The 14453-nt window shown below is 36.7% G+C and overlaps 1 protein-coding gene across 10 annotated transcripts in view; it reads left to right on the top strand.

Moving 5' to 3' along the window:
• The window catches only part of Mbtd1 (mbt domain containing 1), a 64299-nt gene extending 51407 nt beyond the window's left edge, over positions 1-12892 (top strand). For 8 of the 10 annotated variants that reach the window (XM_076871659.1, XM_076871660.1, XM_076871658.1 and 5 more), the window contains 2 exons: positions 3677-3868; positions 9725-12892. In XM_076871659.1, the coding sequence (XP_076727774.1) occupies positions 3677-3868; positions 9725-9843 (311 nt within the window). In that variant the 3' untranslated portion in view covers positions 9844-12892. The remainder of the gene's footprint in view (positions 1-3676; positions 3869-9724) is intronic. The other 2 variants (XM_076871664.1, XM_076871663.1) reach the window with 1 other exon arrangement.
• Positions 12893-14453: the final 1561 nt, after the last annotated feature.

Below are 14453 nucleotides of genomic sequence, written 5' to 3'. Positions count from 1 at the left end.
GCAGGAAGATCACAAGTTCAAGGCCAAACTTGGCAACTTTGCAAGATCCTGTCTCAAAAAATTTTATAAGGGCTGAAGTTGAAGCTCAGTTAGTAGAGTGCTTGCCTAGCACACGTGAGGCACTAAGTTTGATCCCTGGCACCAAATAAAAATAAAACAAAGGTACTGTGCCCAATCTACAACTTAAAAAAAAAATAAACTTAAACCAGTGAGGCACAGTGGCGCACACCTGTAATCCCAGTGGCTAGAGAGGCTAAGACAGGAGGATCGTGAGTTCAAAGCTAGCCTCAACAAGGTGAGGTCCCAATCAACTCAGTGAAACCCTGTCTGTAAACAAAATATAAAAGAGGACTGGGGATATGGCTCAGTGGTTGATTGCCCCTGAATTCAATCCCCAGTACCAAAAAATAAATTAAAAGGGCTGGGGATGTAGAGCATGCCTGGGTTCAATCTCCAGTATCTCAAAAAAAAAAAAAATGTTTTTTTTTCCCCAACACAAAACCCTAGTCAGTCACACACTACACATAGAGAAGATTGTCTCTTGCCCCTTTACAGGACCCACAGACTCAGAATTTTTTGCCAACAGCTGCCTAGAAAGTCTGTTATTCCCCTAAAAGCACTTCAGAGAGTATTGTCAAACCAGGCAGATCAAAGGAGTTCCTATTCATCTGAATAAGGAAGAATTTGGTGAGAATTTTTTAACTGTGGATTAACTTTAGCAGATGTAATCCCTTAGCTTTCTGTAAGAGGAATTTACAGGACAGTTTAACTGGTCTTATAACTTTCTGTTGGAAAACACGTCAGAAAATTGTGAGATTTCAGTATTTTCTTTCCCAGATATCAAATTAAAAATGGTTTTATGCTACATATGATGGCGCATACCTATATTCTCAGCTACCCAACGCCAACCTGGACAACTTAGTGTGACACCCTATTTCAGAATAAAAATTTTAAAAGAATTTTAAAAAGGCAGAGGGCTTGGGCTATAACTCTTGTAGAGCTAGCCTAGGTGCATAAGGCCCTGGGTTCATTCCCATATTGCAAAAAAAAAAGAAGAAGAAGAAGAAGATTAATTTTATTACTCCAAGATTTATGAAGAATACTATTTATTAATTTATGACTTATTGTGTACACATTTCAAACGCCTCCCTCAATATGATTCTCTCAGGGCTTGGTTCTGGCTATGGGATTTAGATTATTTAAATTAATGGGCTAGGGGCATGGAAGAAAGAATGTAATTAATGAGGTAATAATATCAGTACTGGTGATATTTATCCTTACTAGATTTCTGGATTAGCTGGAATATTGAATTTAGCTATATAGATGGAATATATTCATAAACTGTGACTTTTTATAGCTCTCAATATTATGACTTCATTTTAATGCCTTTAAATTTTTCTTTGGATATAGAAAGGAAAAGAAGTACAAACCTGAGCTGGGGATGTAGCTCAGAGATAGAGCTCTTGCCAAGCAAATGTAATGCCCTGCAGTGGATCCCCAGCATCACAAAAAAAAAAAAAAAGAGAGAGAGAGAAAGAAAACACAAACACACACACACCCTCATTAGAAATCCTTAGGACTGATGTGGTTTGGAATTCAGAATTTTTTGGATTTTAGAAATACGGTGTGTGTGGCATAAATTTTGTAATACCCATTGCACACTCTGGAACATTTTCTGAACCAAAAAATAAATATTTACATTAAATGGATCAAGTAAAAATTATAAATGTATCACCAAATGAGTATGGTTTTGTTGTCAAAATATAAAATTTCTGAATGTTGGAATTGAAGATAAAGAGTGTAGTATTAAGAAGGAGCAGTTTTTATCTGCTGCTTTTTTATACACACACAAAATGATTTATTAGAAAATTTTCCCACAACGCCATTTACCTAAATAAGAACAAACTTGGGGCTTAGAAACCTAAGTCATTCGTTGCAAAATAGGCTTTTTTTTATGTCAGTAGTACATGGGCTATAAAACCTTGTGTTTGCTGGTTGGTTATTAGGTTCTGGCTTTGTTGTTTCATCTTATAACTCTTTGGTCTTTTTGGTACTTAAAATCTTTTATTAGGATGTTCTTTGGTACTGTTTACATTTTACAGAGACGTGGTTGATTGGCTTCATCATTCTAGCTTGTTGGGGCTAATGAGCTGAATTCATGCTGTAAAGGTGTAGTTGTTAACTAGCTCTTTTGAAAATAAGTTCTGCAAAGAGGATCTATAGACTGTTCAGTCTCAAAAGCCTCTTTCTCAAGGTGTAGTAATTCTGGAGCAGGAAAAGCAACACTAATTTCTGTTAAATTTCACTATTTTCAGGGCTACTGGGAGTAGTAGGATTTGGAGATTGTTCCTTGCCATTTTACCTCTATAAGTTATATAATTTATTAGAAAAAAGTCTAAGTAGTTGTTGTTGCACATGATTTTGGTTTGGCAGTTGAGAGTTGAATGTGTACTACTGGAACTTTATCTTCCATATCATTTTACATAGGAATGTTGTCTTAGATTTATCTTTTAGTTCTGATTTTGGGAAGCATAATTCTGATTGCTCTTACCTGGGTCATTGTAGACTTTGGACAAGAACAGAAATAACTTAGAGTCACAAAGCTGTGTAAGTATCCTTCAGCTGTCAACCTCAGTAATGCATTATACTTGGTGATTTGGTATTAGTAAAGTTTAGAGTATATTTTTGATTAGTAAAAGCACTATTGTAAGTACTACAAGGCTAATGAAACTATATCCGAAGGGTGCGATAAATTTTGTTTCAAAAGAAAGCAGCTTAAGAACTTTCAGGCAATGAGCTTTTAAATTTTAGAAGTGCTTTTCAGAATAAGAATTAGAAATGTTTTCTAAAAGAATGTCTTGTTATCCAGGCATGTTGGCTCATGCCAGTAGTCTCAGCAACTTCAGAGGTTGAGACAAGAGGTTTCCAAGTTAAGGCCAGCCTCAGCAACTAGCAAGACCCTATTTCAAAATACAAAACAAAAAGGACTGGGGATTGAAGCTCAGTAGTAAAGCACCCTTGGGTTTAACCCCTAGTATCAAAAAAAAAAAAAAAAGAGAGAGAGAGAGAATTTATTGTTAGGGGAGCACATTTTATATCAGTAAAATCCTGCCCCCTGGATAATGCAGTTAAAAATATTTTACTTTGCTTTCTCCCTGAAAACCAGCATTTGAGCTTATTTGACCAGTGAAATACTACCCTGAAATTATCACTTTTAAAATCTTCTCTCAGTCTGGGAGTGTAGCTTGGTGTAAAGTACCTGCCTCGTGTTTATGAGGTCCTCCCAGTCCCCAGCATGGCCAGAGAAAGAGGGAAAAAAAGACTCTTTTCCATTGTTTTTTTACCCTACCTCAAGCTGAGGTTTTCTTGAAAGAAATTAGCCAGCTAGCTTTTCTCCACACTAAATGGTCTCTATAGTTCATTTTGCTTTGTAATTTTTTAAATATACTGGAGAGTTAGGAAGCAGTAAGAGAGCACTCAGAGAAGAAACGGTGTCTCCCACTACCACTCCCAACACTCACACAAACTCAAATACTCCATTGTTGCAGGAAATACAACCCTAGCATAGTGGGTTCTCTTTGCAGTGTCTGTGCAACCCAGCCTTCCTAGTTATGCATTGCACTTTTCGTACCACGCACGTAAGTCAAAGCTTACTTCAGTCTGACTTGATGTTTAGAGAGGAAGATGCCAGTTGGGAAGAAGCCTGTCAGTTTGTCGAGCCTGCCCATGACAGGCGGGGTGCGGAGGAGCTTCTCTGGTGACGAAGAGTTGACTCCTCCTCCATACCGAGCCCTGCCAGCACAGACAGCCCCAGAGGCCTTCCCACCTCCCAGCACTAGCCGAGAGTTCAGGCCCAGCCTCAAAACAGGTAACGAGTCACTCAGCACTACAGGTACTGCAGAGGGTAAAGTGCTGGGCTGGGTGGCGGGAGACAAAGCATGGTCTGGCGTGTCAGATGCTGCCTCATTAAAGTTTTCTTTTTCTTTTAACTAAAATATTCATTCTCACTGATCCTTGGTAGTCACATCACAAAGATGAATCATCAGGAAAGGTTTTTTTTTGTTGTTGTTGTTATAAAATACTTGGTAAGCTTCAAATTATGGTAAAGTTATTTCAGCTTTATGCAGCTATGAGGTATTTGTAATACTTCATGGTTTCATTAAATTGGCAGGTTTCTTTGTGACTTGACCTAGGGGAGAAATGTGTCATGAAGGAACAATCTGATCAATCAGATCCAAATGTGAGGCTTTGTTTGTGCATTCCATAGGGTCTCATTCATGGAAAGGTTGTGTTTTGACTTCTAGAGTAAGTGTGCTTTTTGGTAGTAACATTTACCATAAACATTACCGAATAACATAAATTTAGAAATATGATATCTATGTAATTTTGGTGTTGGATTTGAGATTTATTGCCATAATTTCATGTTTATGTATGTATAATGAGTGATTTATTAAGAAAGTGGCATTTGTCTTGAGTTTAGTTGGTGAGGCCAGAGTAATAGGTTAGTAGACTGCAGAAGGGGTTATTTTGGCCATTTGTAATTGCTAAGAACAAAGGTGGTTTCAGAGGATGCCAGAGAGCTCCACTTTCATATGATGAACTATAGGCATGAGTCCAGATGATACGGCTTCAAAGCCAAAGTTCTCAGTATTCCTTAAAATGTCTTTTATGTGTTGGAAACCTAGATAAGACTTAGTGCCTACCTGTTTTCCTCTTTCTTCTATTTGCTAACATTTTTGCCCCTGAAGTTATCAGCCTTTTTTTTTTTTTTTTTTTTTTTTTTTGTCCATTAGAATATATTGTTTATCTTTTGCATCTCTCATAGTCTGTTAGGTCATCTTCCCCTTTCCTAGAGTGTTTTTCTGATGATCACCCTGATATCCCAATGTCCAGAGAAAATTACAATACTTTTATATGAAAAACAGATTAGAATTACAAAGTTACTTGCTCTTTAATGGAAAAACCTTCATAGTCTGTCTGAAGAACCTTCCAGTTGTTGTTTTTTTTTTCTTGTTTGTTTAACTTTTCATTTTATACTTGCTAATTATGAAATAGTCTTCTTTTACCTAATTAAGTGTAAACATTTTGAGTTCTGAATATGTTTGAATTTTTATGGGATTTGGGGTGTATTTTCTTGAGACAAAACTAATTTTAGAGGCATGTGTCATTTTGTGAGAGGTCCCAATTCATGTAAAACAGAATTTGATTTTTTAGATTGGCAAAACCCAAGAATATAGAGTAAGCTTGCCAAACAGAAAGCAGCACATGGCTTCTTATGTGACTTCCTTCTTCCTTTAGTGTCTGTTGTGTCTTCTGACTTGGGGGTGCATCTTGTGGGACATGGTGTGATTTTACTCTGGTGAAACTGTAGGAACAGCTTTGTTACCTTGACTATCTGAAAACTGCAATTTAGTTAGCTGTTGAGAGAATTTATTATTTATGGGCTTTGTAAATGGGAAAATGTCATTTTTGGTTTATTTCCTGAAATGTTAGTGATTAGTGTCAACAAAGTGATTTCCTTTTAAAAAGAGAGCTAAGAAAAAGCATTTGTATAGAAGATGACATCTGGCCACAGGATCTATTTCATCCATCATTCATTGAGAATAAGGCCTGAAGGAAAAATTATTAGTGTGAACATAACAGACAGGCTTTGTTTTTGATTCCGTGAAACTTTTCATTAAAACATTCCACATCTGAGTGAATGTATCACCTGTACCTTGAGTGATTTTTTTAAGTACATCATTTTCATATTTTAACATGACTAGAAGCCTAATCCAGAAATTTGTTATTAGCAGCAAATGCACGTAGCTTCAGATGTGCTTTAGAATCTCAGCTTACCTTTCTTAACATTAAAAAAATAAAACATCTGTTTGAATGGAACATGTTTGATCTTAAGGCACGGTAGTTCCCATTCATTTAGCCATCTGATCATCCTACAACAAGATATTGTTTTAATCAACCTTTTATTGTGGGTACTGCACCTTTAATGAATTTGGGTTTTGTTATCTATGTGTTTATCTTTGTGGAATTGTTAAAATGTCCCTAACACTTTAGTGCATGTGAGATGAAGGATAGGTATTATACATTTAATACAGTTCTCTATAACAGCATTTTATTAAAAGTAGTTTGTTTTTTTTTTTTTTAAAGAAAGGAAAGAACTGCACAGTTTTGTTTGCTTAACCTTCAATAGTCCGATTGGTGTTAATTTTGCTGTTATTATACACAGTGTATTCGCTTTTCTGTCTTTGGCCTATTGAATTTTTAACCACCAGTACCAACACAGGTACTAAAGTAAAATGAGAAAATAAGTTGTCGATGCTCAGAAGATTATCCTGTAAATTAGTAAATAAGATGTCAGAGGTCATTAATTTTTTAAAATAATCTTCTGTGTAAGTAAAATCAGGATATGGCGGTTGGAAGTGTAGCTCACTGTTAGAGGATATGCCTAATATGCACCTGTCCAAGGTCCTGGTTTCCATCCTTAGCACCACACACACACAAAAAAAAAGTTGTAGACATTTTAATACTGTTCTACATAGTGACATTAGTGACAGCATTATTGTCACATGAGAAATGTAGATGCTTACTCCCCCTTAATGCTCTTGAGTCCTAATTCTTTTCAGTATGAGCAGTTCTCAGTTTACATTCCATATTCAGTAGTCTCCCTTATTCAAGTGAAGTATTTTCTAAGACCACCCCCGCCCCAGTGGATGCCTAAAACCACATGTAGTACCAAACTCTATACATATATGTTATGTTTCTTCTTAATGTTCATATCTATGATAAAGCTTAATGTATAAATTAGGCACATAAGAAATTAACAACAAAACTACTAATAAAATAGAAAAACCATAACAAAGTGCCACAATAAAATTGCCAGCATTGTTGCTCTTGTTTGGGTTAAGTAAGCAGTTACTTGAACACATGTACTACAATACTATGACGGTCCATCCAGTAACAAAGATAACTTTATTAAAGGAGATAGGAAAGCTCCTAAGTGACTAACAGGCAGGTAATATATAGGGCACAGATAGACCTGATGATGGGAAGATTCACATCCCAAACAGCACAAGGTTTCATCACTCTACTCAGAATAAGGTACAATGTAGAACTTAGAATTATTTATTACAGGAATTTCCCATTCAATATTTTCAAACTATAGTTAAGCACAGAAAATTGAAATTGCAAAAAATGAAACCAGAGATAAAGGGGGACTACTGTATTTGCATCCTCTCATTCCAGATTGTTAATGAAAAGATACCTAATAGACACAAACCAAAAACAAAGTCTTTCCTTTGATTTAGAGCCAGATACCTCACCTGCAGAGGCTCAAAGTTACTTCAGTGAGTAAACAGCATGAGCCTGGGGGCCTAGTGATAGATGGGGTTCTCAGGGTGCCCAGATACAGGGTGTGGCAGCCCATCACTCCCCACTGGTCATATAGCTCTTTAAGGATGTTAAATGTTGCCAGTTCTTTATGTGAAATCTCTGGTTTCAAAATACTCAGATTTTAAAAAGTGTTTATAGCTCAGAAGTAGAACACTTGTCTAGCTTGACCCCAGGCTCAAGTGAGAGGGGGAGGGGGATAGGGATAGTTTGTGGCCGCCAGTTTAGTAGATCTGTGTACCCTGAAGAAGTTGAGCAAGGTTAGCATTACTCACCATGGGACTAGATTCCAGTGATTGTATTATTTTAAGAGACCACCTCACCTGTATTTCAAATTATTTGTAACTTCACCGAGCATGGTGGTATACATTTGTAATCCCAGTGATTCAAGGGGCAGAGGCAGGAGGATTGCAAGTTCAAGTCCAGCCTAGGCAACTTAACAAGACCCTGTTTCCACATAAAGAATAAAAAGAGGGGCTGGGGATATGGCTCAAGCGGTAGCATACTCTTCTGGTATGGGTGCGGCCCGGGTTCGTTCCTCAGCACCACATACAAAGATGTTGTGTCTGCCAAAAACTAAAATGTAAATAAAATATTAAAAAAAAAAAGAACAAAAAGAGTTGGGGGTGTAGTTCAGTGGGAGAATGCCCCTGGATTCAATGCTAAATACTGCTCCCCCCCCCAAAAAAAAAAAAAAAAAACGCTTTATTTTGTTTTGTGTTTTTTTTTTTTTTTTTTTGAAACTTTACCAGCTCAATTTGGGTTAGACAGTAACGTGGTGAATTGAACCCAGGAGTTTTTACATGCTAGGCAAGTGCTCTGCCACTGAGCGACATCCCCAGCTCCTGGACAATAACTTTTTAGGAAAACTGAACACATCTCTGAGAGGTTGGGTAGTTCATGAAACTAGTCTGACAAAGAGTTCCATGGGCAGTCTAATGGTGCTGGGTAGTTACGTTGAGGGGTAGTAACAAGTTAAGAGTAGTTTATTAAAGGAGATAGGAAAGTCTCAAGAGTTAAACCTGACCTGAAATTCTGGCTTTGGACCCAGCAAAGATGAAATTCCTCTTTCCTGTCATAAAATATTAGAAACTGAATATTAGAAACTGAAAACAGTCCTCCATAGAAATTAAGACCTGTTCAAACATGACCTATCCATAAATAGAGTATTGCCTATACTCTGAATTTGTTTTCGTTAAAAAGCGAGTCATCAGATAAGAACTTGGCCAGGCAGTTTGTACTACTATTAAATGATCCCATTGGACAAGTTAGTAGTTTTGCATCAGTGATTTTCACATTACTAGTGTCAGTAGTTTTTTTGTGTGTGGCATTGGGATTGGAACCCAGGGCCTTTGTGTATGTGAGGCAAGTGCTGTACCCTTGGGCTATGCCTCTAACCCAGTAGACATTAAACTAAAAGAATTACCCAAGTTTTCTATGCCTTTACTTTAAATATAGGAGTTTAATACCAGATTTATTTTTATAAATTTATATAAATGTAATTTATATGGCAAATATTGTTTCACATTATTCATAATATTTGCATGTTCATTATGAGATCCATGCTGTTTTTACTTTAGGGGGGTCTTTTTAATAAAGGTACTCCTGGGCTAGGAGTGTAGCTCAGTAGTATAAAGCACTTCCCTTCTGTGCAAAAGTCCCTTAACTTAATTTCTAGCACTACAAAATAAATAAAAGGTGCTCCTTAGGGACAGTAGGATCATATTAAAGTCATACTTATTGTGTATTGTAACTTAGAAGTATGCAAGGAATATGCCATTGTTTCTGTAGACATTGACATAAAAGTGAATACTTTATCATAAAGACAATTATTTTAGATTACTGAGCATTATTACCTTGAGCATTCCATCAAAGGTGTCCACTATGCAGTATTATTCCTTTCTAGAACATTCCTAAATTGCCAGTATACAATGAAAATTAAAATTCAGACCAGAGGTGTATCTTAATGGTAGAGCACTTTCCTAGCACATGCAAAGCCCTGGGTTAGTACCCAGCACTTTAAAATAATAATAAAATAATAATAAATTTTTTAATCAAATGTTTCAACTTTCAGGGTTGTTGTGCTTTGTTGTGTTATGTTGTATTTTTTCCAGTGCCAGGAATCAAAACCCATGCTAGGCAAGCCCTCTACCACTGAGCTACATCCCCAGCCCTCTGGTGTTTACTTCTTAGATTTATTGATGAAGAAGTCTTATTAATTATAAAGCTGAAGGAACATGAAGAGTAAAGGCAATCTAGATATTCCAGAAGCTTGATAACATCCTGTACGTTTCTCTATTTCCCTCTCTCTCTCTCTCTCTCTCTCTCTCTCTCTCAGTGACTACGTTGCAGCTGAAGGAGGAGTTGCTAGATGGAGAGGATTACAACTTCCTCCAAGGAGCATCTGATCAGGAAAGCAATGGCTCTGCCAACTTCTACATCAAACAAGAGCCATGAGGTGGCTCAGAAACTGAGGGTGGGAGGGGAAAAATTTTACACAGAACTGATTTATAATCAATCCAGCTGTACAGCGGGCTATTCTACTGGGACATTTTGCTAAACACAGAAAATTTCAGTTCCAGATTTTTCAGGTGGGTAGGGAAACTATTTTAGCCGGGTGGGGGGGGAAATTTTTCAATTTATAAAAAGATGGACAATTTTTGTGTTGTATTTGAAGCTTTTGAAAGAATTTTGTAATATTTTCCAAGTTTGGATTTATGTGCATTGTTAACAAGAACTGAAAATCTTAACTTTTTTGGTAAGATTAAAGTTTAGGTAGCAGGATTGAAGGAAATGATTTAAGAAGGATATAGTTGTAAATGCAAATGAACTGTCATTACAAATGAACCTTTTTGGTACCTGTTGGGAGATTTTTGGATTTTTAGAAGTTAAGCCAGTCACATCTCCAGCTTCCTTTGCTGCAGAAATATGCAACTGAACCCCTCATGGAGGGCTTATCACCATGTAGATCACAGAAGGGGTAATTAATTCTGCTTGATGGCATTTTATTGCAGCCCATTTTAAATGTTTGTACAGAAATGTTTTTCATTCTGTGAAAATTTATTTGGAGTTCTATATGAAACTGGAAGAACTCTGGATACATTTATGTGTTCTTTTAAGTAAAAAATGATTCAAATTATCCTAACACTAAAGTGTTTAAACTGGAATGGTTGACAAGATATACAGGATCTCAACATACATGTTGCGGGGTTAGGGAAAATGCAATATTATCCTAAGTTTACTTTCTTTTCCTTACTAAAATAAACCCCACAAAAAGGGATTCTGATTAGTTCTCTGCCATTTCCCTTCATCTGTGAGATAGCAACTTGGCATGACCACACCCCAAAACGGATGTTCTATATTACCAAAACAATCAAAAGTTGTTCAAAGCCGAAATAGGTTTAGATTTCAAAATCATTCCAGCTCCACATTTAACTAGCTTGGATTTGTTAGAAAACTAATTTGAAAGAAAATTTAATTTTCATACAATTCCTATATCTAGTATGAATTATCTTTATTTGTAGTCAGAATTTATTTTAACAGTAATAACAGTAGGTGATTTGGACCATTTTGAACATTCCCTATTTTAAAATTCACATGGCTTCCTTTAAAATTAGGGTACAAGGGTAAATTGGTGAAAGGTTTGCTGTTTTCTAACCTTCTACCGAGTTGTGACTGAATGAGAGAGCTCTAGCGTTTACCAGTGAGGTTCATAAACTAAACTCTCAGGAATTCATTGCATCTGTTGTAGAAGTGCTTCTGGGTCTTAGCCTGGCCTCTTCAGAGTGATAATACTGACCATCTCCTCTGGAATATAGGCAGGGCTAATTAGAAATTAATCAAAATGATTAACCTCTACAGTCCTTCAGCCTATGAAATGCTTTAAAAAATGTTAGAAAGTCCCAGGAGACCATTTTAGGTAAGATTTTTGTTTGAATTTTAAAATGCATAGAACGTTTAAAACCAGCAATTTATTTTCTAAAATATTGCTCTACTTTGGGGAATAATAGCATTGGTAATACGCACAGGTTTACCTCATTCTATGCAAGAGGGGTTAATATCATAAGATTTTGTAGTAGCTACTGGAAGTAAAATGTGTTACTTTATAATGTAAGAATGTATGGAATCGCATGTCACCATTTCTTAATACTGACTCTTTGGGGGCATAAATGCAGATCACATCAATGCAAGTTGATTCTCGTGTCAAATATATGTGAATTCAGCTGTAAATTACTGGATATCTTAAACAACATTGCTGAGAGGGACCTACCATAAATGTGACATCCTCACACTTCCCAAATCTTGAACTTTGAAGAATCTTCCCATAAACTTAAAGCCTAGAAGAGTTCCAAGGCAAAGGGTACAGCAGTCTTTATTCTCAGGCTCAGTGGATTAAATACAGGACTGTGGCTCCATGAGGCAGGCTCAAGAAGCCTGTGGTGTACTCGAGGAGTACCTTGGGTGTAGGGGCCCTCTGGGGAACTGAATAAACCAGGAGGGATATGATTTGGAGCCAGCCAGTCCTGGTAATTAGTTCTGTGAATGCTCATCTGAAGCCAGGTTTTATAAGCTTCCAGTTCTATAGCAAAAACCAGGCTCTGAGTGTTTAGGATTTCCCACATACTCATGAAGTGTTTTTTGTCTTGATCCAGTGACCAACAGTTAAGGGTTGGTAAGGACTTCCTACAGTCTAAATACAACCTGAAGCCCTCCTCATTACTCATACTCTAACTCCTGCTGCTGAGAACAGAAAATAAGTCAATGCAGAGGAGATATATGTCTCAGCCATAACTCTTGATTGTACAACTCAGTAGACCCATTCTCTTACGGTTCACAGTGTACTGCTGACCTTGGGTTTGTTTTTGTTTTTGTTTTCCTGTTAGGATTACTTGGGGACTTTTGGTAGTTTAAACTCTTTAACCTTTTCCTTGCTGTGTATGAGGAAAGCTAAAGCTGTTATCAACTTCTTATTCTACGGATACTAACACGGGTTTTCAGTGTTTGTTTGTTTTTATTATTATTAATTTTGTGTGATGTGAATACCCTCTCCCATCAATATTTGTATTATGGTGCTATATATTTGGTAATGATCCTTTAATATTGGGAAGGGATTTTAAAAATACTGTGATTAAACTGGGTTTCTTCCTTTGATTTTCATATTTTAAATAAAGCCACAGTCATTTATACAGAAGAAAAGCATCTCTCTGTTCCTAGGCAAATCTTTTGAGGACAGAGATCAAAGTAAACTGCATAAGGTTTTTACATCATTTCTGTATGTATTTGATATATAGATCAATATCTGTACAAATTTAATCTTATTTTCTGGTAACTTGTGATCATTGAGAAAGTGTTTGAAACTTTCTCATGAAGTGTATATAATGGCGTGAAAAATTCCTTCAGAGAAATTTATGTTCCTTTCATTTTTACCAAATTGCAAATTTTCAGCATGGATGTGAAAAGCATTAAAATTATAACTTTGTGTACAAGATTAAAATAATTCACTAAATTTGCCCTTTTTTACACAAAATAAAATGTTAAAGTTAAGCTGTATTTGAGCATTCTTTACTGTGTTGTGGTTTGAGGGGGATGCTTTATTCAAAATATTGAATGCCTTCTATAAGCAGCTCTTAAAGAGGCCCCTGTTCCTTCCTAGAGGAGGAATTTCCTACTAGCAGGCAAGGAGAAACAGAGGCCAGCATGGACCCATAGCTAGACCCAGGACCCAAACTGTTTCAGAGTTACTACCATGCTTAACAGGAGGGGTGTGTGTGTGTGTGTTGCTTTTACTGAAGATTTAACCCAGAGTTTTGCACATGCTAGATTATGCAGGTGCTGTAGCACTAAGCTACACCCCAAGCCCCATGTCAACACTTCTGACAGCAGATGGTATACATTTCTTTGCCCACACTAAGTAGTTCTCTATAAGACATGAGCTGAGTATCCTTTCTAATTCAAATTTCAAATCAGTTCTGACAGTCTACTTGGAGAGTCAGATCCTACAAGACTGCTCCCCCGCCCCCATTTTAGAGTTGTGACTTGTGCTTCTAACCAGCTGGCTTATAAATCAAGAATTCCAATATTGCCTCACAGAACTCAGGGAAGCACTTTCCTTAATCACCCTTTTTTTAATAAAGGATATAAAGAATACAGTTAAGATGCACAAGGCAACTCATGTGGAAGGTGAATGGAGCTTCTGTGTCTTCTATGCGCACACCACCCTCCAGGCAACTCAGGAATGCGGAAACTCCCCAAAACCTGTACTTTTGTCTCAGCATACAAAAAGATCCTTATCGCAAAAGAAAATCCAAGGGTCTTTGGAGTTATGTACCAAGAATGTGCAGAAACCAAACTTCTTTTTTTTTTTTTCCTGTGGTGCTGGGGATTAAATCCAGCACCTCAATGTGCAAGGCAAGCACTCCACCTCAGGGATACCTTCAACCCCCAAATGTATTGCTTCCCTCACGATGTCATTCATTTTATTTAGTATAGCAATTTTCATAAAACACAGTATAGAGTCCTACATAGAAGTGATTTCATTTTTATCATTTTCTTAAAACTATAAATCCACCTCTTTAAAATTCAAGAGAGCGCCTCAAATGCATTTTATAACTGCCTATCCAGCCAAATTAATCTAAAAAGTAGGATTCCTGCTTCTAGCCCGGGAAAGAAGCAATCTTAAGTATTTCATCCCAGAATAAAAAGGAAGTTGATAGAGTTGCAGGTATACCAGGTATGGGCCAGACACATGGAAGTTAACTGTATTTGTATACACTATTTCATTTAATCCAGCATTGCACTGGTAATAGGTATTCCTTTTTAAAAATCTTTAGACTTGTAGACAACAAACATGTAAATCTAGACCACTTGACTAGTCTGCATTTCCACAAATAATTCTTACTGAAATAAACATTTCTCTATTGTTAATACTATCAGGGATGTTTATTTCTTTTCTTTATTAGTTTCCTTGAACAACCAGTGCTACACTTTTCCTCTGCAGCCCTAGAATATGTTGAGTATTCCCAGGTTCTGAGAAGGATTAGATATTTCTTCCTTAATAAATGGCTACT

The sequence above is a fragment of the Callospermophilus lateralis genome, chromosome 11 (genome assembly GCF_048772815.1).
Source record: "Callospermophilus lateralis isolate mCalLat2 chromosome 11, mCalLat2.hap1, whole genome shotgun sequence".
Lineage (NCBI taxonomy): Eukaryota > Metazoa > Chordata > Mammalia > Rodentia > Sciuridae > Callospermophilus > Callospermophilus lateralis.
This window is presented reverse-complemented; position numbering and strand designations above follow the sequence as displayed.